The sequence below is a fragment of the Choristoneura fumiferana genome, chromosome 30 (genome assembly GCF_025370935.1).
Source record: "Choristoneura fumiferana chromosome 30, NRCan_CFum_1, whole genome shotgun sequence".
NCBI lineage: Eukaryota > Metazoa > Arthropoda > Insecta > Lepidoptera > Tortricidae > Choristoneura > Choristoneura fumiferana.
The window spans coordinates 7,489,547-7,515,205 of NC_133501.1; the positions used below are offsets into that span (position 1 = coordinate 7,489,547).

Consider the following 25,659-nt stretch of genomic DNA (forward strand, 5'->3'; position numbering starts at 1 on the left):
TCTCTAGTTTTTGCACTAATCAGGATAAGTAGTAAGAATTTATATATTTTGTACAAAAAAGGAATGTGACATATAATTTCGTTACAGACATGGTTTTTTATTGCGTTTGTTGATTCAATAATACATTTTGTCCTTCCGGTAGATAGGTAACGTTCCGAGACTTGGACAGTTGATACGCTATATCTTCGGCGGCCTCAATGCGGCGTAGTTCAACCAGCCCTTGCCCGCGCTGGCAAAAGACTTGGCCAGTAAAATCGCCGCTTGCGCGTCCCCTTCTGCTGCTACGACAGTTGCCTTCTTCTTTTGTTCTTCCTTTTCCACCAAGAATCGCGCTTTCTCGGCTTCCTGCTGCGCTACTTGTTTGAGTTCCACCGCTCGCGTGAATTCTTTGCCGAATGAGAGGTGAGTGATTGAGATGTCGTCCAATATGAGACCGAATTGATGGGCTCTTTCTGTTAAGTAGTCATTTACTTTCTGCGAGACAACCTGTAACAAATGTACGTATTTATTCACTTACTAGCTTTGCACCGCGAAGTCTGCCAATAATTGGTTTATCGCTATCGCGCGAGAAATTTTTCAGGATAAAAACTATCCTCGTCGTTGATACTGCAATACGGCGTAACTAGCTTTTTCCATAAGGTATAATTGTCACTGTCTGAAGAGTAGGGGGAGGTCCCCGCAGCTGGGGAGGCCTTTGTTCAGCAATATGAACGCTCTTCAACATCAGCACACGCTTCATGAGCGCACTCATTACAAGCTTGACAGCGAACCCAATCTTCATCATTATCTTCTTCCGGTGTTAGGGGACTTTGAGTGTCCGAACATAGGGACCCTTAGATAGCTACATACAAGAGAAATTCTCGTTCACAATGTCTAATGGTGGTATCGAAGTCTGAATCTATTTAGTGGATCGAAAAGGGTGAAAGGCCATCGAAGAAATTGAAGGTTCAAAGATCGGCGTCTAAGCCACCGCCAACCAATGGCCACCGTGTTTTGGGATTGCGAAGGCATTCTTGTAATAGACTATTTGGCAAAAGGCTCTACAATAAATGCAGTTTATTATGCCGAGCTATTAAGAAAGGTGCGACAAGCCATAGTCGAGAAACGTAGGGGCAAACTGAGCAAAGGCATTTTGTTTTTGCAAGACAACGCCCCCGTTCACATCGCTCGTGTTGCCAAGCTTGCTCTGAAGGAAACGATATCGAGGAAATTGATCATCCACCTCCACCCTACAGTCCAGATCTGGCCCATAGCGATTATTTTCTATTCAGCAATTTGAAAAAAGACTTAAGGGGAAAGCGATTTGGCAGTGATGAAGAAATGAAGGCACAGGAACATTTCGTCAGCCAAAACAAAAATTATTTTTTGAACGGTCTAACAGCATTATTTAAAAAATGAACCTTGAAAAATAAAAATAGTAAAAAAAAACTGTTTTTTTTTTTCTACCCTTAGGCTTAGAACTTTTCAGCCGCCCCTCGTATGAATTAAGGAAGAATTGAGTAAGGAATTAGTAGGAAAGAAATATGGTCTAAGTATCAAAATTAATAAAAAATATGTTTATGATTTATTATTTTTGTCTTGCTACTTCTATTTGTACTATGCACCGTGCAGTTTGAGCGCGAAGATTCTTTCTCAAGCGATACTTTGAAAAGGGGGGACAGCACGCTACAACCGCGCGGCTAACCGCAAGGTGCGTACGTAGCCTAAGTCTGGTCTGGACATACTCGTAGTAGTACCTAAACTCCCAGTATTGTACCTAAGTATATTTGCATTGTAGTTACGTATGGCAATTATCGCCATGTACGGCGATATCTCTCGTACAGTCAGTGTTCTAGATTTCGTTTCTAGGTAGATCACCAGCACATGAGACGAGATGAAAGGCAACACATAAATGGATTAGATGTTCATAATCACTTACTTCTCTTTGAGTAATCAGCTCTTCAGCATTAAACTGCGCTACGACGGCTTTCAGCACCTCCGAAGTTATTGAGGGCAGAACTCTCTCCTCGTAGTCGACCCCCAGAACAGTGAATATCTTGGGCAGCTCATCAGGTACTGGCCTAAACAGGATTCGTAGATTTATGTTGACGTTTTGTAGATCTGAAATCAGAATTTTCGCCTTTATCATAACAATAACACGATCTTGGTACAGGGGCAACTTTATTTATTATTAGCGTCAGCGGCAAGATACGAAGTTCGAAGTTTGTGCTTCGTAGTATATGGCCAGAGCCTTGTGTATAAATATCTGATACATGTCTATTCTATTTCTAGGGCTGGCAGGGCCAGTAGGTATTTTCTGCATGTGGTGGTTGTGGTTTCGTACCTATATAGCAGGGGTAGCCAACTTGATTAGAACCAAGATCTACTGTTTACTGCCGAAACCTTGCGCGATTACATACTTCTTGAAATTTGAAATGAAACAGCATAGGTCAGTATTTATACTTTTTTGCCTTGCCACGACCGACTGGACTAAGTCGCGATCGACCGGTTGGGCACCCCCTGGTATATATAGCTTTGTAAGGCGGCAACGGACCAATGACTTCTTGAGGAGGTACCTACTCATGGGCAGTGGTGATAATTTCCCATCGGATGACCCGCTTGCTCGTTGCCTCCTTATCTTAATAAAAAAATGCTTAAATTCTTCAGTATACAGAATATATTCCGTAAATTTCTAGTTTTATCAGCCTATTTGGTAGTCCGATCGGTAGGACAAAGGCAAGGACAAGACAAGGACCACGTGGCCAAAGGGCAAAATTCAGGAACACAGATTGAAGCAACTGAGCCTAATAACAGGAAATAAAAAACTGTGCTCACCTTTGCTTCCAGTAAATGTTGGCACGTTCCTTGGACGAGTTTTGATGTCAAAAATGTACGGAGTCTGTACCCATGGTATCACAAAGTGGGTACCTTCTCCCACGACATGTTTCTTCACACCTGTAAACTTGTCCATTATCACAGCCCGCTCCCGCCGTCCACTGAATCAACGAGAATATAATAACGTCATCATCATCATCCCAGCCTATATGCGTCCCACTGCTGGGCACAGGCCTCCTCTCAGAACAAGAGGGCTTGGGCCATAGTTCCCACGCGGGCCCAGTGCGGATTGGGAACTTCACACGAACCATTGAATCGCTTCGCAGGTTTGTGCAGGTTTCCTCACGATGTTTTCCTTCACCGCAAAGCTCGTGGTAAATTTCAAATGTAATTCCGCACATAATATCCGCATATAAGTAGTACGTAATTATTGAAAAATGAACTATTTTTGCATGGTTTCGGCTTTTGTCTAACAAAATTTTCTCGGCAATGATGATATCGCCTATGCCTATAAAAGTTTTATAATAAAACTAAGGAATCAGCTTTACTGCGAAGGTGGTGCGGTGTCAGCTTGACATGATGAACTAAATAGGTACAATAATTAATTTAATTAGTTTACTTTGACATTTAGAGACTAACATATATGTACATCTCTGAATTATTTAGATTAGGAATTTTATTATTAACTCAGGGACTTTATACATCATACACATACTTTATACATTGCTGCTTATGGATTTTAAACTTGTATATTATTAGTTTAATTTCTAGTCACAGGCTTGCGACGTCGAAGTTCCCAAGACGATCCCATAGAGCTTATGGGAACGGAAGCAATACCATGCCCTCGGTACCGCTCTGCTTTCAGAGCATGACACGAGTGCGTGTGAGCTAACTTTGGGGGCGGCAGACGTGTGCTTGCCTTCGGAATCCAAAAGCTTAATGGTTACTTGACCTGAAATGTATATTACAGAATTATATTATTATTATTATTTAATTTATGACGGTGGACGTGGAAGCATTCTACACTTCCACTGAACGTAGATATAGTTAATAGTGTTTAGTTTTGTAACTAAGGGACTCCATACATCCCTGTATTATTATTTTATTTTGTATTTTTTTCTTGAATTGTATACTATAGTTTTCAAGTATTTCATTTGTAATTATTTTATTTTGAAGCCAAGTTTCTTGCGGCGCATTCTTCTTGGTAATGATGGTCTTTCCGAAAGCGATGGTAGTTTAAAAAATGACGTGTAAAAGTGCCCATTGCGGCCTATTTACTGAATAAATGATTTGAATTTGAATACATACACTTGTGGGTAAAAACTACCTTACCAGGGCCTCAAAACTATCTCCATGCCAAATTACATCTGAATCGGTTTAAAGGTTTAAACGTGTAGAGGTAACAGACAGACCGAGTTACCTTCGCATTTATAATATTAATAAGGATATTTCATACCTACTATGAAAACCTTTCTCCCATCGCAATCGCTCATGCTTGTGTTCTGTGTAATATGTTACTTCTCTGTGACTGTGTAACATGATACTATCCTAAGTCGAAACGAAGAATACGTAACTTACCATTGAATAGTGCAGAGTTGACAACTCCACCAACAAAGGTCAAGCCAAGTCCTACTTGGCCGATTCTATTAAAAATATTAGCCATTTTAGCAAAACTAGCACGCAAGACACCACTCCACTAGTTTTTACATGTGAACCACATTTCATCGAGCAAGTTAATGATCATTAGACTAGAAAAGGACGTTCGATATACATAAGTAGGTACATGATCAATCAAAATTTAGACATTGCCTTGGTAGGCAGCAATTTAAAGTAGTTAAATGTCTATGCAACACAGTTTGAATGAGGACTAAGTTGAGTGCCGCATTGTGATTCACACCATGTTAAGAAACCCAAGGTCGCAGACCATTTATCGTTATCTCACCATAGTGTCAATGTTTGGAAAATTTTAGATCAAATTTATATAGTGTCGTAAATTAGATTTACTGCTGCTCGCGTGGCTAAGACACTATACTAATGGTTTTATTGTCTACGTATGGACGTGTTTTGTTTCCTCATGAAAAAATTTAACACATTTTATTTTGTGAAAGCCAGAAAGTGACCTTGGAGAATAATATAATTCAAACAAAAAGTCAACAAGTATAGTTTAATGCGTAATTATAAGTTTCATAAAACTAAAACGTGACTACGTCTATTGGCGGAAATATTGCATTCTAGTCTCTTCAAAATGCATATTCTTACAAATATTTGTGTGTAAATACAAATGCCGTACACTAAATGAATCATAGAATCATTCAGTTCACTATTATCAACAGTTGTATTAATTCAAAATATCACTGGGCTTTATTCCAAATTCAACTTATGGAATTTAAGCAAAGTTATTGTTGCGTTAAAAAAACATTAAATTTAACAAACATTAGCATTAACCTAAGACAGAAGAGACCGAAACCGCCTACCCTGATGGGAAAACCAGCAACCAATCAGTCGAATTTGGAACAGAGCACATCGCACCCTAGAAAAAAATGTTTAATTTTGCGTAGGTAAATTGAGGAGGACGTTTTGCCCGTGCGGTAGGTAGGTGACGTTGCGTGATTTGGATAGTTGGTAGGCGATATCTTCGGCAGCCTCGATGCGTCGCAACTCTACTAAGCCCTCGCCGGCGCTTCCGAACGACTTGGCCAGAAGGACGGCCGCCTGGGCATCTCCCTCTGCCGCTATAACAGCTGCCTTCTTCTGCTGCTCCGCTTTCTCTACTAGGAAACGTGCCTTCTCGGCATCTTGCTGCGCTACTTGTTTCAACTCGACAGCCTGTGTGAACTCTTGCCGAATGTCAAGTGAGTGATTGAAATGTCATCTAGGATGAGGCCAAACTGACCAGCTCTTTCAGTCAAACTTTCACTCACTTTTTGTGACACAAGCTGGAAGAAAATAAATTGATTTAAGTCCGATTGTAAAGTAACTTTCAAAAATAAACTCTGTGGATGTCTGTGTTACACACAGCGCCATCTATCTAGTTTCAACCGTACTAATAGAGGTCTCATCGACCGAGAGAACTATTGGCTTCTCTACTAGTTCGGAGTTGTATGGATAGATGGCGCATTCAGGGATGTTGCCCCTCGACACTGCTTTGCTCTGTAGACGTGTAACGAACTATGAACCAATAAACGAAACTTCTGCAAAAATCACATATTTCTATCCCGCCGCAACAGTCTGCTTAAAAAACTAACTTTCAATTTGAAATATACCTAAGTAGAAGGGTGTCAGTTTGACCAGAAAATAACCAAGATTAGTATCTAGAATTTTACTGATAGGAAGATGCCCAAGTTCAACCAAGGAGTTTGTTTATCATGCCATCCTGAATAGCCTTAATTGTCAGTCAGTGTAGTGTACCCATGTAAAAATAACAGCTTTCACTACACAATAAACAAAGTCTTGGACGGACAGACTGAGAGACATGGAAAAACATAGGGATCTTTGTAGGAATACCCTAAAAAGTGTCATAATGTAAAAGAATTTGGTGACATTCCTATTATAAACAAGAGTGCTCTTGTTTCATCTTATAAAGTCAAAATCCGATTTTTTAAAGGGCCATTTGCAAAACCCAGGATATATTAGCAATAGTAGGTCAAGACTCAAAATAAATTTACCGTGTTTCAAATAACATTAGAATTGGATTTGCTAACTAACTTTACTCCTTAGCTGTCAGTTTTAAACATCTGTAATGTTATTTGGAATGCATAGTACCCACAAATGGCATTATGAGTCTAGACAAATAAATATATAAGTTGGAGTGAGCTGGATGATAATGATAACAACACACTAGCTGTTTCACACTCCTGATTTAGAAAGAACAACAGAAGAGCATGAGAAATGTGAATTACTCTTCTTAATTAGAGTACTTTTCGGATAGGATGGGTACTGTGACACGCATTTTTCCATTCCACGCCATGAACGTTTCAGGCCAATAATTTATAAAGAATATACTTGAATCCCGAAAGAACAAAAAAAAATATCTCAATAAATAGATAGTATAGTAGATTTCGCAATAATAAACCAAAATCACTTAAAAAATATATTATTATGTATTAAAACAAAAAAGATAAATTTTAATCTCGTCAACTTTCATTGCGTAAAACGGGACTCTATTTCAATAGAGCTTGACTTTGCTTATCAACCAAATCGATTCCACAATCTTGTCAAAAGTTTGACTTGTATCATCTGTCAATTAGTATGAGAGGCCTGCGTCTTTGTATCAAGTGTTTCGTATTGTTTGATGTTTTGAACTGTTACTTTGTTATTCAATTTTGTTATTATGGTTTTTGTTAATTTTTTTACCATTATTAGTTTTGATATAGTGCAAAGAAGACCTCATGGTTTGTGAGATCCCGATAGACAAGCAAAAACGCGCAAATAAAGTCGCAGGCAAAAACTAGTTAAAAATATAAACTATCACTAATAAAATCGATTACACACCCTTAGCATATTTAATCGAGAATCGCAATAAATCGATTCGAATTTACATTGTCACACCCCTTATAAACATTAAACATTAGTTTTATGCCTTACCTCTCTCTGTGTGATAAGTTCACCAGCATCAAACTGAGCAACCACTGATTTCAGGACCTCTCCTGTGATGGAGGGCAGCACCCTTTCGTCATAGTCCACACCAAGGATGGTGTAGATCTTTGGCAGCTGGTCAGGTAAAGGCCTGAACAAGATGCGGAGGGTGATATTTACATTCTGGAGATCTGTGAACAAAAGCATATTCACAAAGATGTTTTTAAACAGGTCAGGGCCCTGAGCACCAATGCAAACATACTTTATGGATGGCCCCTAACGTAATTTTACTAACAATGCTGTAAAATACAGGTATTTTACAGGCTACATTTAAAATTTTGATTAGTTCTAAATCCTGCATGTGAAAAGTTGCAAAACCACTATGCGATGTTGCCCATTAATGTAGCCCACTATATTTTGCGGCAATATGCGCTCATGCAGTTCCGCTCTGTTGTTGGTGACTAAGCCCAATTTTCTGTTTCATTATATTCTAATACGGCTTATATCTGTCAAATTTCATTTGTCATTTAGGTACAGCACATCTCTAGTGGAAATAGTTCAGTGGAGCGAATATGGGTAAATGAAGCGTTTCTATTGGATCATGACAAACATTCCTTGCAACACATCCTCATACATCTCTGGTGGAAATGCAGCTTAAAGAGTGAAATAGTGAAAGATATACAAATTTACTTCCATATTTATAGTGTGCCACCTTCTCCCTCCAAAGATAGCTGGGGGATATTGTATCTGAGCCGTCTTATGGCGTCATGTTCTTCTCGGCCATTTTCCGTTGTGTTCGCCAGTCTTCACACAACACACATAAACATGGCGAACCTGGCGTCGTAAGGAGGCCATCAGACGGCTCAGATACAATATCTCGCAGCTACAATAGCCCCGGGTCACCTTAATAATAATAAAAAAATATATATAGTGTCAGTGGGTTACCCCAGGCAGACAACAGCTTTGAGGTGCCCATTTAATGGAAGGTGAGTAACCACCTACTTAAAGTTAATTTTATAGCAAAGATAAGTATTTATTATTTTAATGCATAACCTGGTAATCATGTCCACAGCATCCTACATCCTCATTGTGTATTAGGAGACCTCTTTAGCTAAGCCCATCTCATTTATATGTACCAAAAGCCTCTTCATGCTGGCTTGGGCCCCAAGAATGATCACAAACCCGTACCAACATAATAATAATAATCTGACCAAGTTGAAGCTTACTATTATACTTTTTGTCAGAAAAATAAACATGGTTGAAATAACCTAGATGTAGAGCATCACAGTTGGAGTTTTTAAACTTAACATTAATGTCTCAATTTAATGCTGATGACTCACCTTTGCTGCCAGTGACTGTAGGAACATTTCTGGGCCTTGATCTGATGTCAAAGATGATAGGTCTTTGCACCCACGGAATGAAGAAGTGGGTGCCCTCGCCAACCACCAAATTCTTGACACCAGCAAATCTGTCGAAGATCACAGCTCTATGGCCACCATCAACTGAAAATGAAAGGTTTACACATCAATATCTACTTATTAAATATAATTCTAGAGCACACGTTTTTTTAAAGCAAAGTAGTTCTTAGCCGTTGAGCATTAAATTGCATTAGAAATACACATAAAATGCTGATATTTATGATATATAAAATGAAAAAGGTTAAGTTAAAGTATGATAATAGAAATACATAATGTAATGATAAAAGTAAATGTGTAAGTACCATTGTAAAGTGCGGAATTGACTACTCCTCCAACTAGGGCCATGCCAAGCCCCACTTGGCCAATACGGTTGAATAGTTGCGCAGCCATATCTGGAAAGCACAAGTTGTATTTTGTTACTTATCTATATCTGTGATGCTCGAATTCAATGCGGGTGTTTATTACAGAATCATTAAAGTTATTGAGTCATATCATAAGACCTCTTGATATCGAATAAATCGAGTAATAAATCACTCCAATTGGTCACAAAAATGTTGTGCTCCTGGCACTGTGTAATAAATGTGAGAGAATTTTCGTAAATTTTATTTAGAAAGATTCAAATATTGATAAGATCTCAACCATTGCACATAACCTAAAAATTATCATGACAAGATTTCACAAACGATATATAACTGTAGTATTCACTATAACTCACTTTGATTTTAGTAAAATTATGTTTATACTACGCTAATAATTTGTAAATATTTGTAACAATACGAAAACAACAGTAAAAACCTCAAAACTCTTGCACAACCTTTCGTGAAGCAAGCAGCCCGACGAACAAACCACAGACTAGACTAGATTTTTTTCTTAATTATTTATTTTGTCAACCTTGGAGTATTGGAAGTTAAGCCCCCTGTATATTATATTATACTTCGGAGATTATACTACTCTTTGGTTAAGCCAATTATTATTAAGCCGCATTCACATTTATGTGTCGTGTTGTGTCGTAAGAACGGTATCGGTTTCATACATTTTAAATATCTTTATACAATTTAGGCTACAACAAGCACTTATGAATGTCAAAAAAAATCTACCACTGGTTAAAAACCTCTGCTGAGAAGAATCCGGCAAGAAACTCAACGAAGTATGTATACTTTTTTAGTACATCACAAGTTTATTGTTAAAATGTAGGTTGCGTATATCTGATGCAGTGTGTTGTAATGGCTTGTGTTGTGTCGCATCACAAACTAGCCCGGTCCGCGTCAGAATGGGTGAGGTAAGCGCAGAGACACGACACAATGTGTTGGACTAGTGTGTACGCGCACGTGTTCGTCGTGTGCGTCATAACACGTCACATAAATGTGAACAGTACTTACCTAGCCATTAGACAGAGAGCATCATCACAATCACAACACCGTACGACATATGGTTTCACGGGATACGTAAAGTAACAAATTTGGAGTAAATAAAAAATACAAAAGACTCCGAATTTCACACTCACAACCCTGTAAATTGATCTGTGTGTGTAGCTAGCTGAAATCTCTGTTGCTGTCAAGAAGCAGCGCGCGGAAGCGGCGCGGGAGCGACGCACCTGTCAGTACGTGCCCCTAGTGTAATTTTCGGTTCAAAATACATCTCGATCGCTTCGCGTAAAATCTCAATTTGTATGGAAAACGAACAAGCCTCTAGCGGAACGTTTGCGATGTTCGTGTTTCCATACAAATTGAGATATTACGCGAACGCGATCGAGACGTATTTGTAACTAAAACTTACACTAGGGGTACTGTTAAATGAGCCGGCAAGACTCATGAAGTCGGTGGTTCAAGCTACGCTGAAACCTAAATATACGTTTTCTGCCTTCGGGGGAAACGGTTCTATTTAGGTGTTCGAGCCTCCGCTTGAACCACTTGAGACGTGTTTATTTCTGGCGGCGCTGCTTATGCGTACTGTGAACTATTAGTATTAGGGTAGAAGTGGAATGAAGTAAAACTATTCTGGCTTGATCGATTTTCCTTATATTATTTATTAGATACTTAAAGTAACAGAGATCGAAATAAACGTACGATAATCTTTCGAGTAACAAAAACGGATTCATCTTTGAATTGGAACCAATAATCATACTAACATATTATGAGTAATCATCACAGCATTAATTAAAGCTTTTATAAAGTTGAGAAAATCATCGCTAATTCTTGACCGATTGTTAGTGACATTAGGATTTCCTTAAAATAATGGTTAAAGAAGGTCTCTTTGACCGCCAGTTTTTTCTTGAGGACTTCCTCAATATTGTACTTATTACTTGACCAGTACAGAGGCCACTATGCTTCTAAAACTTCCAGCTGAAGCGGACATGCCAGCTTCTTGGAACAAGGTACGTATCCAGCCGGAATCACTGTCCGTGAGGCGTTCTTTACGACTCCTCGAGTAGTTATAAACAGGTTCGTAAGACCTTTTCCTAAACGCCGCTCCTGAGAAACAATGATAGACTTTCTGATCCAGGAAGCGACATTCAGCCGATCTTCACCCTGGTGTTCGTTGTTTTTGATGACCCATGCTGATTGCCTAAATGTGCCTGAGTCAGTTTTTGAACCGAACTGTGGCCACAGGGTGATTCGTCGCCGTTGTCCAGTAGAGAACCTACTTTGATGGAAAGCAGGGTGAGATCATGAACTCTCCTTCCTGAGGCCAGAAGAAGAAGACACTGGTATGGCGGAAGGTTTGGAAAAGGCTCTTCCCATCCAGATCGTAAGATTTGAGAAATGACAGAGATCGTCAATATTCCAGGCTAGAGGTTTCTAGTTGAGGTTTTCCGAGGAAATCGCTTTAATTGCATGTTTACCAGGAAATAGAGCTCAACTCATTTGAACGAAGAGGGTTAGCCATGGTAGCGAACGACTGACTTGTGAAGTGATATAGTCCGGGGAGTTAGCTTCGCCGATTTATGTAGATGAAATCATATACTTCGCCAAATCAGAGGGTTCGGGGTTATCGGGAGGTATGCTATTGGAGTAAGCCCATCTTTTCCAACGGGTCCAGACTGGTTTGTACGTTTTTACCGTTGACTTTCTCCATGATGACTCCAGGAGGCTGATGTCAGCTTCACTCCAATTTTTGATTTGCTTGGACCAGCCTGTACCTTCCAAACCAATAAGTAAGGTCGTCCACATTGGGTGGTGGTAGATTCGTGCGAAGGTCCGTCAGAACTAATCTCAAGTTCTTTATCTCCAGAGGTGGACACGATGCTCGACTTTTCAGGTCCGGTTCCCAAAAGGCTTTGTTCCAGCTGGGTGCTACTATCAGATAGGATCCCTCTGAGGATTCCAGGTGCCGCAGTACTCGCGGTATTATCGCTGGGGCGGGAATATCCAGCCCAACCTGTATCGCCACGTCTTGCTGAATGCGTCGGTGAACTGACTGAAAGGGTCCTTGGCGTCTTCGCTGACATACTTCGCTACGACAGCTGACCTTGCTGAAGCGAATAGATCTATCTCTGGTGTACCGAATTTCTGGAAAATTATCGAAGTAGCTGTCGGACTTAGATGCCACTCCGGCAGACTTTTGAACCGAGAAAGGCTGTCGGCTAGCCCATTGTACACCCCTGGGATGTATCGAGCTGTCAAGTAGCAGTGATGGTAATGGCAGAATTCGAGAATTTTTCTTGGTTTTTGAGTTGAAGATCTCGTCCGCTGTCGCGACACTTCCGCGAAATGTATATTGTCTATGGCAATGCCTTTAACTCTATGGTAAGTTAGTCTATGACTTCCTGTTCTGTCGATCTGTCATAGTTCAGTTGGCGCGCTCGCGAGAGTGACTTTTCTAGTTAATGTTCAGTATTCAGTTTACTAGAGTCAGTGTCGTGTTCCTGGAATAATGGTCACATCGCGGGCGACGCAGCTATGAAAGCTAAGTACTATAATAAGTATACCAAGTGCCAAGTAGCATTATGGGTGCCTTAGATTTATCATATACCTACATTAACCTGTAATAACCAAATGTCCGATAGAGACAGATATCTTGATAATTGTGGTCTGTGTGACCAATGCTTTGACTCCTAATGTGAGTAGTTAGTGGCTTGTCCACCTGGCGCCGAGACTGAGGTCTCAGAATATGAAAGCGATTCCCATGTTAGACTAACTCTTCATGGTCCCTGTGGATATGAGGGGGGAGCTGCTCCACAGTCTGCCTTGCAGTATGAGCACAGTGGGTGACCTGCGGCGATCCCACTGGATGTTTAATATACAGGCTCCGAGAGTGCCAATATAAGCACATATATCGCTAGAAAGAAAGCATATGTTTGTATCTACATAATTGTACATAACTTAACTGATGATGATAACCATATAAGTTCACTAGGTAAACCTAAGACACCTATTAGGGCTCCATGCAGTGGAGTCATACTTTATCTACTCCAACAGGTGGTGAATACAGTAAAGCGAAGCAGACTAAGTCCACGGAGCTGAACACAGATGGCCTGACTAGGAGTATACAGGTATGAGTCGCAATCTTAATCACTTGCATACTATAATGAGAATACATAGAGTTGATGCATTGTTCAACCAGGGCAAGTGTCGCTGCCCTGTCTATGTAGGTACGTTAGGTAATGATGTAACGGCCTAGGATAATAAACGTGGCGACAAATGGTGGAGATGAGCTGGGATTATAAGACTCAAATTTAACCATAAGTAAGTTGAATAATGCATTGACTGACTAATTAAAATTTAATTGAAATAAAAGCTCATTGCAAGTTTGCGACTCACAGCGACATCTGTTGTTCACTCCTGAAACTAAGTTTTAATTTTGACCTAAACATGTACATACATACCTGTATATTGTATAGAATAAACAATTTGTAAAGGAGTTTCTTAAAATAAGCCTAGTTTAACAACTAATTATATGTACATAAGAAATACCTATAAACTATAAAACATGCAAATTATAATTTCGAGAGTAATATAAGATCATGACGATCATCTGAAGAAGGCGAAAATGACTTGCTTGCTGGCGGGTGCGAGCCTCGTTTTGTGCCGTCCTGCTCACGTTAATAGAATTTAATATGAGAGCGAGCGGGACGGTGCGATCCGGACCTCGATTCTAGAATTTCTTAGTAACCAGCGGGTTACGTTGGTTAGGTCAGTTACACATGAACAGAAACTGACTTATCCCTTTTTAGAAAATTAATCGTGAATAGTAAATGGCATTTCAAATTGCATAGAACTGTACTCTCAAATAAATCAAGTAAAAATATGAGATTGTTTACTAATACGTATATTACCAATATATTACGCTTGATTATATTAGTCCAATTTTAATTCTATAATTCCACATTTGCTGTCATGTATGGTTATGGTAAGTGTGCAATGTACCTAAAGGTCGTTATGTTGGCATTACTGGCAATATTTTATCTCTAATAGGCTAATAGTTTAGGACATGAAATACTAGAAACCGGAAGTAAAAGCAAGCTCCAATGGTGCATTTCTCTACGAAAGATTAAGTCAAGTACATTATATTGCATCACTATTGGATTTTTACGACAAATCAACTAAGAAAGTTAATACGCACACTTGCTATTAAAAAATAAATCCTTAATTTTAACAATAGTAACAAGTTAATAACGTGAGATTAAAAAGTTTGATATAAAAAATTAAATTGTCAGAAAGACGAGCGGGAAAGGCGCGGCCATTTTTTCTTCTCTCTAGTTTTCACCACCGAACCGACGACGGCTGAAAACGTGAAAATTTTACTTAAAGTGATTACAGTGGAAAAAGTTGTATAAAACGTGAAAATAAACACCTAGCGAGTGTTGTATTATACTTAGGTAAGTCTCATAGAACGTTTTACTATATTTTACCAAGTTTAAAGCCAAAATCGCTACGCGTGTACATGGCTGATGGAAACCAGCAATTTTACTAGGAGATTACTCTTGAACTACGACTCGATGATCTGTGTAACAAATGAATAACGAGTGTTTTGTATGTGTTTTGTTCATTTTACTGGATTAGTAACAAAATAGCTTCTGTGCGTCGCGTTATTCGTCTTTGAGTAGACAAGTAGATAGCTTAGCGCGTAAGCGCACACACAAGTTACAAGTTTAAGTTCAGAAAATAAGTCTAAACTTTACTAAGATCATTATTAGTTTAATTGAATCTTGTTTGAACGTGTTTAAGATGACGATTACTACGATTTCTGTTTGCTGCCCAGAACAAACTTAGGTACCTGCCTACCTATGTAGATAGCTTACTCTCTGTGGGTTTCTTACGGAATAAAGACCGTGTGGTCGAATGTTCTAGTTCGAATCTAAGAACAAAATTTATCCCGATTTTAAAGTTTTAATATTGTGATGTTTCAAAGTTTAAATGTTACACATAATACTTAAAGGGCATACACATTACGCGAGAACGCTGCCACTGCCGCCAACGATAAGAGGAATTAAGGAGGATAATTCTAATTCGATTCAAATACATAAAAACTTCACGGATACGAGCGTGCGAACGTCATTTCATTCGGCATAGACCAAGGTATGTTTTAAGTCATACTTATTATTAATTTGAGGATACTACGCAATAATTTCATTTACCGACGGCTCACAAAGTGTTAATGTTTACATTGCAATTTATAAATAAGTACTAGTCGAAATAAAATACAATGATGCGTGACATGCATAAGTGACGGTATATAACTATGTACCTATGTATAACGACTACTAAACAAAATCTAAGTCTAATTATTTCTGATGTAGCTGTTACTCATGTGTGTGAATATTTAAGTGCAACACAGTGAAAAGTCAAAGTTTGAATTAATGATAACAAGCCATACAAGTAAGCAAGTGTTGCCACATATGAAAATAAAATTTAAGTAGTAGAATCTTGGTGCAAGCTTATAACTTATAAGAGAATTATTTTACGTCAAGTAAACTATATCATTATTCATCATTATTAATCATTATTTTAATTTTTGCCATTCTACTGTAATTTACATTATGAATACTGTGTCGTTATAAATAATAAATAATGTGATTACTTACATTACATCCACAATTTCACATTCATTTATCATATTAGCAATGAGTACAGTCAGATGCAATTTCTCACTTCAAAAACTTTAATATATTATTCTGACGATGCCAAATTGTTACCCACAATTAGGTAAAACTTAAGACACTGGCCAGCAAGTCATATTAATTTTTTAATGATTCATTATTTATGTTTGCATGTTATTATGGTGTTAAATTTAATTTCAGCATTCTACCTAACCATTATGGAAGAAATATTGTTAACTCGTTTGTCCACATTTGTCAAAGAAATTAAATGTTTATCAGAACAAGCTCTCAATCTCTGCACTACGTTAGACAACAACAATTTGGATAATGCCAAGGTGGTTACAGCTAAATTAAAGTCTATTCTGTCTCGCTTCACATCTGAACTGTACAACTACTTCAACACATGCAATAACCCGAACCCGGACCAAATATCTGATTTTACAACCGATCAGTTGCAAGGAGAGGTAGTGTTGGCTGAACTCGAAACCAAAATAAAGTTGAAGTCTGAGGAAACCACAAAATCAAGTAAAGAAAACTCACAATCATCATACAGTAAGCTTCCAGATCTGACTTTGCCGGAGTTTAGTGGCAATGTACTTGAATGGCATCAGTTCTGGGACCAGTTCACGTCAAATATTAACCGGAGAAAGCTGAACGACGTTGACAAGCTGCTGTACCTCAAGGGTTCACTGAAAGGAGATGCGGCCAGACTTGTGGATGGATTTGATACCACAAATAAAAGTTATCAAATTGCTGTCAATGCATTAAAGACAAGATATGGGAAAGAAAATGACATAATATATGCACATCACAAGGCCTTGAACAACGTCAAACGAGCTGAGAAAATGGAAGACTGCCGTGGAACGTTGGATGAAATTGAAAGACACTTGAGGGTGCTCCAATCAATGGGAGAGAACACCAGTTCCAATCATGTGCGATTCCTGCTTATGGAAAAATTCCCTAGTGAAATAATATACGAGGTAAAAATGAGACTGGGGTCCGATGGGAAGGAGACCGTTGAAGATATCCGCAGGCAACTGTCCATAATTATTTCTGCTAAGGAGGAATCGCAAAGAATGACACAGGAGAAGACCACGAGTGAGGCACCACAATATACAGTGGAAACTTTGCATGTCAAAGAGAAAACTCAACGGAGGGAATTCAGGAAAAACAAACCTCATAATGCAAAACAAAGAAATCACTTCACTTCACCTGACAACAAGCCTGGAACTAGCCATTGGACTTCAAGACCAAATAAAAATTATACACCAATGAAGAGAAAATTTGAACCTAAAAAGGAGACCAATGGAAGGTTTTATGGCCAAAAGAAAAGGAAGTGGTCATGCATTTTTTGCGGAGAAAACCATTATAATGTCTACTGTGGGAAAGTTAAAACCATTGAAGAAAGAAAAGCCAAATTGAAAAACAGGTGTTTCAACTGCTTTCGAGAAGGACACTTCCTTCAACAATGTGAACTCAAGAAGTTTTGTTACAAATGCTCTTCAAAGGGACTTCGACTTCGTCACCATAAGGCATTATGTCCTAACAACTTTACAAAAAGGGAGGAAACAGAAAGGCCATCTACAAGCACCAGTGTGATGCATGTAGGCATGAAAGGCCCTACTGTACTTCAAACAGCTGTAGTTATGGTGAAAGGTGAAAATGGAAGGTCAAAAAAGTGTCGCATTTTACTTGACTCAGGAAGCCAACGGAGCTACGTGACTCGAAGCATTGCTGAAGAACTGCGACTAAAAACCGAAGAGGAAAATCACCTTTTCATCTTTACCTTTGGAACTAAAGTACCTCAAGAACTGGATAGCCCGATTGTAAAGTTGAATATAGAAACACGCACTAATAACATTAAAACATTGTTTGCTAATGTTGTCCCATCAATATCTCATAGCGTTCCCTACATGAATCAGAAACTAAACAACTGGAATCACATAGAAAATTATGTATTTGCTGACGATGGGTCATTATCTGATAGAGTTGATATCCTAATCGGTAACGATTATTATTATTCGCTCATGGGTATGGGAAAAATACAAATAAAGGAAGACTTATACTTAGTAGAATCCGAGTTAGGATGGATACTTTCAGGAGTCTCAAGAATGACCGCAAATAAATCCTGCGACGACTTGTCAGTAGTAACATACTTCCAAGCATCCTGTGAAACCAGACTAAACCGACCGGACGCACCAATAGACAATGGCAACTTAAAGTGTTTGTGGGACTTAGAGTCAATTGGGATCACCGACTCGCCCAAAATGGATCGAGATGTAGAAGCCATCAAACATTTTAATGAAACCACTGAAAACAGAGATGGTAGATACTATGTAAGTTGGCCATGGAACGAATATCCACCGCATATACCATCAAACTTTGGTTTGGCGTTCGGACGCTTAGTCAATTTAGTCAAGAGGCTAGATGCTGATACACTGCGGAAATATGATGAAACATTAAAGGACCAATTAGAAAAGGAAATTATAGAAGTAGTACCTATCACACAGGCAAATGAAGAGAGCAATCCAATCCACTACCTACCTCATCACGGAGTTTCGGTACCTGGTAAATCCTTACGCATTGTATACGACGCGTCAGCCAAAACCAAAGACAACAAGTCTTTAAATGAACATCTTCATTGTGGCCCAATGTTGTTGGAAGATTTGACAGGTTTAATTTTAAAATTTAGATGCTACTCCATTGGAATCACAGCGGACGTTGAAAAGGCGTTTTTACAAATTGGACTTAAAGAACAGGACAGAGATGTGACAAGGTTTCTATGGCTTAAAAATATCCATAAGGCAGTAAATGAAGACAACCTTATGTACCTGAGATTCACGAGGGTTCCATTTGGAATCATCTCGAGTCCGTTCATGTTGAACGCCACTATAAAACATCACTTGTCAAAAGCTGAAAGCGAGAAAGTCAGAAAACTAGCCAACGATATATATGTCGACAACATTGTGACTGGAGCCAACAATACACAAGAGGCATTAGATTTATACTCGAAGTCTAAAGAAACATTTCAACAAATATCGATGAATTTAAGAGAGTGGAGCTCTAACTCCGAGGAACTAATGCATAGTATTCCTGATGCTGCTCCTGATAAAATTGTCAAGGTTTTAGGTTTGGACTGGAACCTGGAAGATGATACGCTTCACCTAAGGACTAAGGTACTCAACAATGCTAATACCAAAAGAGGTATTTTGAAAAGCATCGCATCCATTTATGATCCATGTGGATACACAGTACCCACGTTGCTATCTGCTAAACTACTGCTACAGGACCTATGGAAAACAAAAATAAAATGGGATACACCATTGCCCCAGGATATTGTTGATCAATGGAATGAAATTAAAGGAAACTTAGACGAAGTTAAAGAAACAAGTTTGACCAGACGCTACCTGAAAAATTCTCAAAACAATGATTGTCAGATTCACTGCTTCTCGGACGCCTCCACAAGAGCGTATTCTGCTGTGGTTTATATAGTAGGAAAGAATGAAAAAAGTTTTGTCATAGGAAAGTCACGCCTAGTGCCAATAAAAGACCAAGAGAATTTGAAGATACCACGACTTGAACTCTTAGGTGTACTTATTGGAAGTCGTTTGATAAAATACATAACAAAGTTCATTCACTTCAAGATAACCCAACAAGTACTCTGGACGGACAGTCAAATTGTGATCGACTGGTTCAATTCAAGCAAATTATTAACTCCGTTTGTAGCGAGAAGGCTTGAGGAGATTAAGAGAAATAAAGACTTGATTATCAGATATGTTCCTTCAGAATTGAATCCTGCTGATGTAGCTACCAGACCAACAAGTTTGAAGGAAGATAGACAAAGATGGTTGACCGGACCAGATTATCTGCTCGATGAGCCTGGTAAGTGGCCTGTAAGCACGGCTAGAGAACATACTCTTTTGGTTGGGGAGTGTCTATCGAAGACTGAAGAAGCTCGAGAAGATCCTGAAGCAATAGAAAAACAATCTGAAAAACAAGAAGTCATTGAACCACGAGATAGTACACTAAAAGAAATTAAGAAAATACAAGCCGAATACTTTCGAGAAGAAGTAGACGGAAAAGAAACTAATCTTAGTCGGAATTTAGGCCTATTTAAAGATATCGATGGCATTTTACGGTGTAAGGGTAGACTTAAATATGCTGAATGGTCATTTGACAAGAGGTATCCGATGATCATACCTAAAGACTGCGATTTCACAAATAAACTCATTAAAGACACACACGAAAAGAATTATCATGTTGGTGCCAACCATACATTGAGCTTAATCCGTCAATCTTATTGGATACCACAAGGAAAACGCTATGTTCAGAAGATCTTGAACAAATGCCCACGCTGCATGAAACATAAAGGCGGACCATTTAAGTTACCACCCACACCTGCACTGCCACATGAACGAGTTAATTATAGCAAACCATTTACGTTCACTGGAGTGGATTATTTAGGACCTGTGTTAGTAAAATCTGAGAAAGGAACAAGCAAAAGATGGATATGTCTGTTCACATGTTTAGCTGTTAGAGCAGTACACTTGGAAGTAGTTAAAGATCTATCTGCAGAAGAAGGACTGCTTGCTCTCAGGCGAATGATTTCAACTAGAGGAGTACCATCACTTATAACATCAGACAACGCTTTACACTTCAAACTGATAGCTGACATAGTAAAGAATGCATACTGTGTAGAAAATAAAATCAAATGGCGATTTATACCAGAACTGGCTCCATGGTTTGGAGGCTATTATGAGAGACTTGTTTCTCTCGTTAAGCATTGTATGCGAAGAACACTTCAAAAACAACTTTTATGGGACAGCCAACTGTCAACAATCACCAAAGAAATAGAATCCGTCATAAACACGCGACCTTTGACATGTGTTGATAATGAACTTGAACACGTTTTGAAGCCAGTTGATTTCCTTCAAGTAGCTGGATGTATCTCGTTAAAGACAGCTAACAATCAACCGATACTACAAGGCACATCGACAAAAACAAATTTAATTCAAGGTTGGAGAAAAGCTCGCATCCTGCTAGAGGAATTCAAAGAGATGTTTCAAAATCGTTATCTACCTAGTTTACGTGAAAGGTATAGTCACTCGCATAAGCAACCTCGTATCATGTCAAGAGACATTCCTAAAGAAGGCCAAATCGTTCAGATAAAGGGTGATAATAAAAACCGAGAGGGTTGGAAAGTAGGAAAAATAATCGATCTGACAAAAGGATCTGACGGTTTAGTAAGGGTAGCTAAAGTGAAAGTAGGAGACACTATATTTACCCGTTCCATCGCGCATCTATATCCGTTAGAGGTGGAAGATAATGAACAACAGGAACCAATACCTCACAATCCAACTGAAAACGTTGAAACTCCAAGGTTATCTGAAATAGTACCTGAAGAGTCAGTAGTAAGCGGTGATATTGAGATGAATGAAACTGATGTTCCACCAATGGAAACGTTACCTGACAACGAGATGGAAATAGATTCAAGCAAAGGAATGACAAATGATTCCACAGATAGTACAACTGCAGATATAGAGATTGAGAGCAAAGATAAACAAGACGATTTAAAGAACGACACTAACATAATGAATGAAGATTCTTTGACAAACGAAGGTGGCAGACTAGAGACACAAACTGGACATAAACGAATTGCAGCGGTCCGGGCCCTTGAAAGGATAAGGGAATGGACGCGCAATCTAATGACACATTTACACTAATTTGTTCCCGGCCGGAGTGTCGCGACACTTCCGCGAAATGTATATTGTCTATGGCAATGCCTTTAACTCTATGGTAAGTTAGTCTATGACTTCCTGTTCTGTCGATCTGTCATAGTTCAGTTGGCGCGCTCGCGAGTGTGACTTTTCTAGTTGATGTTCAGTATTCAGTTTACTAGAGTCAGTGTCGTGTTCCTGGAATAATGGTCACATCGCGGGCGACGCAGCTATGAAAGCTAAGTACTATAATAAGTATACCAAGTGCCAAGTAGCATTATGGGTGCCTTAGATTTATCATATACCTACATTAACCTGTAATAACCAAATGTCCGATAGAGACAGATATCTTGATAATTGTGGTCTGTGTGACCAATGCTTTGACTCCTAATGTGAGTAGTTAGTGGCTTGTCCACCTGGCGCCGAGACTGAGGTCTCAGAATATGAAAGCGATTCCCATGTTAGACTAACTCTTCATGGTCCCTGTGGATATGAGGGGGGAGCTGCTCCACAGTCTGCCTTGCAGTATGAGCACAGTGGGTGACCTGCGGCGATCCCACTGGATGTTTAATATACAGGCTCCGAGAGTGCCGATATAAGCACATATATCGCTAGAAAGAAAGCATATGTTTGTATCTACATAATTGTACATAACTTAACTGATGATGATAACCATATAAGTTCACTAGGTAAACCTAAGACACCTATTAGGGCTCCATGCAGTGGAGTCATACTTTATCTACTCCAACAGGTGGTGAATACAGTAAAGCGAAGCAGACTAAGTCCACGGAGCTGAACACAGATGGCCTGACTAGGAGTATACAGGTATGAGTCGCAATCTTAATCACTTGCATACTATAATGAGAATACATAGAGTTGATGCATTGTTCAACCAGGGCAAGTGTCGCTGCCCTGTCTATGTAGGTACGTTAGGTAATGATGTAACGGCCTAGGATAATAAACGTGGCGACACCTTGCTGACTAAATAGGCTGATTCGGTTGTCTGTTTGTAGCATCAGCGTTTTGTTCTTTATGTCGAGATCTATGCGCTGGAGAGCCTCGTATAAAGCGTGTAGTTCTTTTTGGTTGTTGTGCCATTTCTGCTGATTTTCTGATAGTCCCCAGAATTTCTGACCGTTTACTATAGCTCCCCAGCCTTTGTCCGCTGCGTCCGTTGTTATAAAGAGCGATGGTTCGGGTAGATGTATTGGTGACACTTGTCGCAAGTTGGCGCGCCACCAGGCTAGATCTTCCAAGACACTGGGTGGAATTGGCCTCCTCAAATTTGGCTGCAAGCGAGGGAGTCGGTTGGACTCTGTTTGTAATGATCGACAGTGGAGGCGGCCTAACGGTATCACGAATGAGGCAAAGTTTAGTTTTCCGAGGATGACTTTTGCTCCTCGCCAGCTCCAGCGCTTCCTTTTGGTTAGACAATCCAGATCGCTTGCGAGGTTGATTATCTTTTCTTCTGGAAGAGACTTCTGATTGTTCTCCGTATCCCATATTACTCCTAGATACTGTATCTTTCTTTTGGCCGTTGTAGAGGACTTTCCCTGATTCACATTCCAGCCCAGATTCGTCAGATGACTTTTTACGAGCTGTGCTTGATTTTCTAGAGTGACGGGGTTCTCGTGAATTAACAGAAAGTCGTCCAGATAGACAACGACCCTTAAGCCTCTCTGTCTTAAAGTATGGGCGATCCAGTTGGTGACTTTGGCGAACGCAGCCGGTGCGCTCGCGAGACCGAACGGTAAGCAGGTCATTTGGTAGGTTTCTCCTTGGTAACTTAGTGATAGATATCGACGGTGACTGGGTGCTATGGGGATGTGAAAGTAGGCTTGGGATATGTCCAGTTTCATCATGTAGTTGCCTTTGTTCAGATGTTGTGGGATCGTATAATGATTTACAAGGCGAAACTTGGGTGTCAGAACATATTTGTTCAAGCCTTTTAGGTTGAAGATAGGGCGGAGGGAGCCATCTGACTTTTTCTTTAGAAACATTTCTGATAGAAATCCGCTTTGGTATTGGCTTCTTTGGATAGCGCCTGATGCCAGGAGTTTCACGATTTGCTCTGACATTTCCTTGGAGGCTCGCGTTCTGAAGCGTTGGATGTTCTTTAGGGAGAAAGTTCTGTTTGGTGGCCTCGACTGAAATGGGATCCTGTACCCCTGTACAAAATTTTGGATCAGTGCAGGTGCTTCCCTCCAAGCACTTGCATATTTGCTTAAGCAACCCGCTCTGAAACAGTCACTTTCGGCTTGGTTTTTGCCGTTGTTGTTGCTGCTGCTGGTGTTGTTTGCGATAACTTTGGTAAGGCTGCTGCGCAGGCGCTGCTCGAGACGGTCTGGTTGAGTTTTTCCGGATGAAGTTGGAGGGCTTCGTAGTGGTGTGTGTACTTGAGTACTTCTCTTTCCCATTCCTCGCCTCTTTATAATGAGTCTTTCTTCCGTGGGTTGATGTTGACGGAAAAAACTTCAGGACGTCAGTATTTGTGCAATCCTTTATTGCTTGATTGAGGGTACTGTCTGAGAATAGATGGCTTTCCGACGGCGGGATGTCACGAAGGATCTCACTAAGAACCCTGTTCTTGGTTCTAAATAAGTTTCTTCTAGCCTCGATCACTTCAGCACGGCGACCGCAAACGTACTGCAACAGGTCGTCAGACTTTTTCTTAAATTCTGAGTCTGTCTTCAAAAAGTCAGATTTGACTGAGTTCTTCGATGTCTGGGGCAATTGATCGCAAATATTTTTGAATATTCGTCTCTGCTGCAGCAGGCCGTGCGAGATTGCCCCTAGCGTTAAGTCGAACTTTTCAAGAAGGTTGGCTGACTTCCACTGAGGTGACACCCTGGCCAAGAGCCTATTCACCTTCAAGGCGCAGAAAGCGGGAGAGGCTTGGAATTGTTTCTGTATTTCATTGAATTTTATATTCCGCCATCCCGCTTTTCCGAACCTCTGGCAATTTATTCCCTGTTCCACGAAGATGGGGTCTGCCTGGGCTACCTTAGGTTCAGTTTCCTTCGTATGCGGGTCAAAATCAAAGTCGATGTCCTCCTCCGAGCGCAAGGATACCAGCTCTCTTTGAGCTTCCGAGATTTTTTCCCTTAATTCGGATTCTCTGGACCTACGAGTACTCGTCCGATCTTGCGGTGACGCCCGTGTCTCCCTGTCCTCCTCGAGTGTACTGTCGGGGACTGAGTCGAATGAACTATTTAGATCCTCATGACTTGGGGGCGCGGGTTCTTTTTGACTAGCTGTTGAGATGAGTCTTTCAATTTTTTCGTTTTGCTCTGTTTGGTTGGTTAGGAATTTATTAAAAAGATCCACTTGTTGACTTAAGACTGACACGAGTAAATTTTCGGTATTGCTCTGTCCTGCGGGTCTTTTTCGGGGAGGCGAATTTTCAATTTCATTCCTAGGGCTCTCTGGCATCTTTCTTTTGTGTACTACGGGGGACGGGCTGGCTGGTGAATTTTCAGCGAGGGAGGACCGCAGTTCTGCCGATGCGCATCGCCGAGTCGTCAGCCTGTTCTTCATGGAGCGCACGGCGTCCATGAATTTGAAATATTCTTTATCTGATCCGTGGATCATCTCCATAATGGAATGAGGAGCATATAACAGGGCTCTCCCCAAGGGCCACTGGAGGAGTCTGGCTCTGATCGTCCGGTATTTCCTCTCCGACAGGGAAGTAGTTGATGATGGTAGGAAAGCTCGAGCTAGATCGGAGGTAGGTACTGCGAACCTGATTTTGTTATCTACGCTGGGGAGGATTTCTTCCCCAAAAAGGTCCCGATATGTAAATCGAGCACCTCCCAAGATCTCCAGTCACTCGGGAAATTATGTTCCACCGAGCGGACGATTGCTTCGAACGCCTCCCTGTCTTCTGGTGGGCACGACATCCGATCCGCTAAGTCGCCCAATGTCGTCCTGTCCGCCATAGTCTGAAAGCAAATTGACGCCAATTAACCGACCGTTGATATGCCCGGTCCGTCGAGGTGACGATTCGGACGGCGACTCGCCTGGTCGTGTAAACCGCGCTTGATCATTTTTAGTCTGGCAACTTTGTGCAGCGGCGCTGACAGTGACTACTTGAGTT

The 25,659-nt window shown here is 40.2% G+C and overlaps 3 protein-coding genes and 1 pseudogene across 5 annotated transcripts; 2 read left to right on the forward strand and 2 right to left on the reverse strand.

Moving 5' to 3' along the window:
• Positions 1-24: 24 nt before the first annotated feature.
• LOC141444753 (prohibitin 1-like) lies at positions 25-4,524 on the reverse strand (annotated as a pseudogene).
• Positions 4,525-4,964: 440 nt separating this feature from the next.
• LOC141444752 (prohibitin 1-like) lies at positions 4,965-9,707 on the reverse strand. The gene is given in 6 exon segments (XM_074110386.1): positions 4,965-5,654; positions 5,657-5,750; positions 7,399-7,580; positions 8,730-8,891; positions 9,110-9,199; positions 9,603-9,707. Coding segments are annotated over 5 exon segments (822 nt in total). The 5' UTR covers positions 9,198-9,199; positions 9,603-9,707; the 3' UTR covers positions 4,965-5,358.
• Positions 9,708-12,498: 2,791 nt separating this feature from the next.
• Positions 12,499-22,401, forward strand: LOC141444705 (uncharacterized). 3 transcript variants are annotated; one of them, XM_074110300.1, is made up of 4 exons: positions 12,499-12,553; positions 13,226-15,325; positions 16,048-21,642; positions 22,315-22,401. In XM_074110300.1, the coding sequence occupies exon 3, from the start codon at positions 16,065-16,067 to the stop codon at positions 21,567-21,569; it is 5,505 nt and encodes a 1,834-aa protein (XP_073966401.1). In that variant the 5' UTR covers positions 12,499-12,553; positions 13,226-15,325; positions 16,048-16,064; the 3' UTR covers positions 21,570-21,642; positions 22,315-22,401. The 3 variants fall into 3 exon arrangements, with proteins under 3 accessions (XP_073966401.1, XP_073966399.1, XP_073966398.1); XM_074110298.1 differs by having other exon boundaries at positions 12,503-14,625; positions 15,186-15,325; XM_074110297.1 differs by lacking the exons at positions 12,499-12,553; positions 13,226-15,325 and having other exon boundaries at positions 15,332-21,642.
• On the forward strand, positions 21,572-22,390 carry LOC141444751 (cyclin-dependent kinase 20-like; the record flags this gene model as incomplete). Its single annotated transcript, XM_074110385.1, is given in 1 exon segment — positions 21,572-22,390. A coding segment is annotated over 1 exon segment (110 nt), but the record flags the coding sequence as incomplete, so codon positions are not given.
• Positions 22,402-25,659: the final 3,258 nt, after the last annotated feature.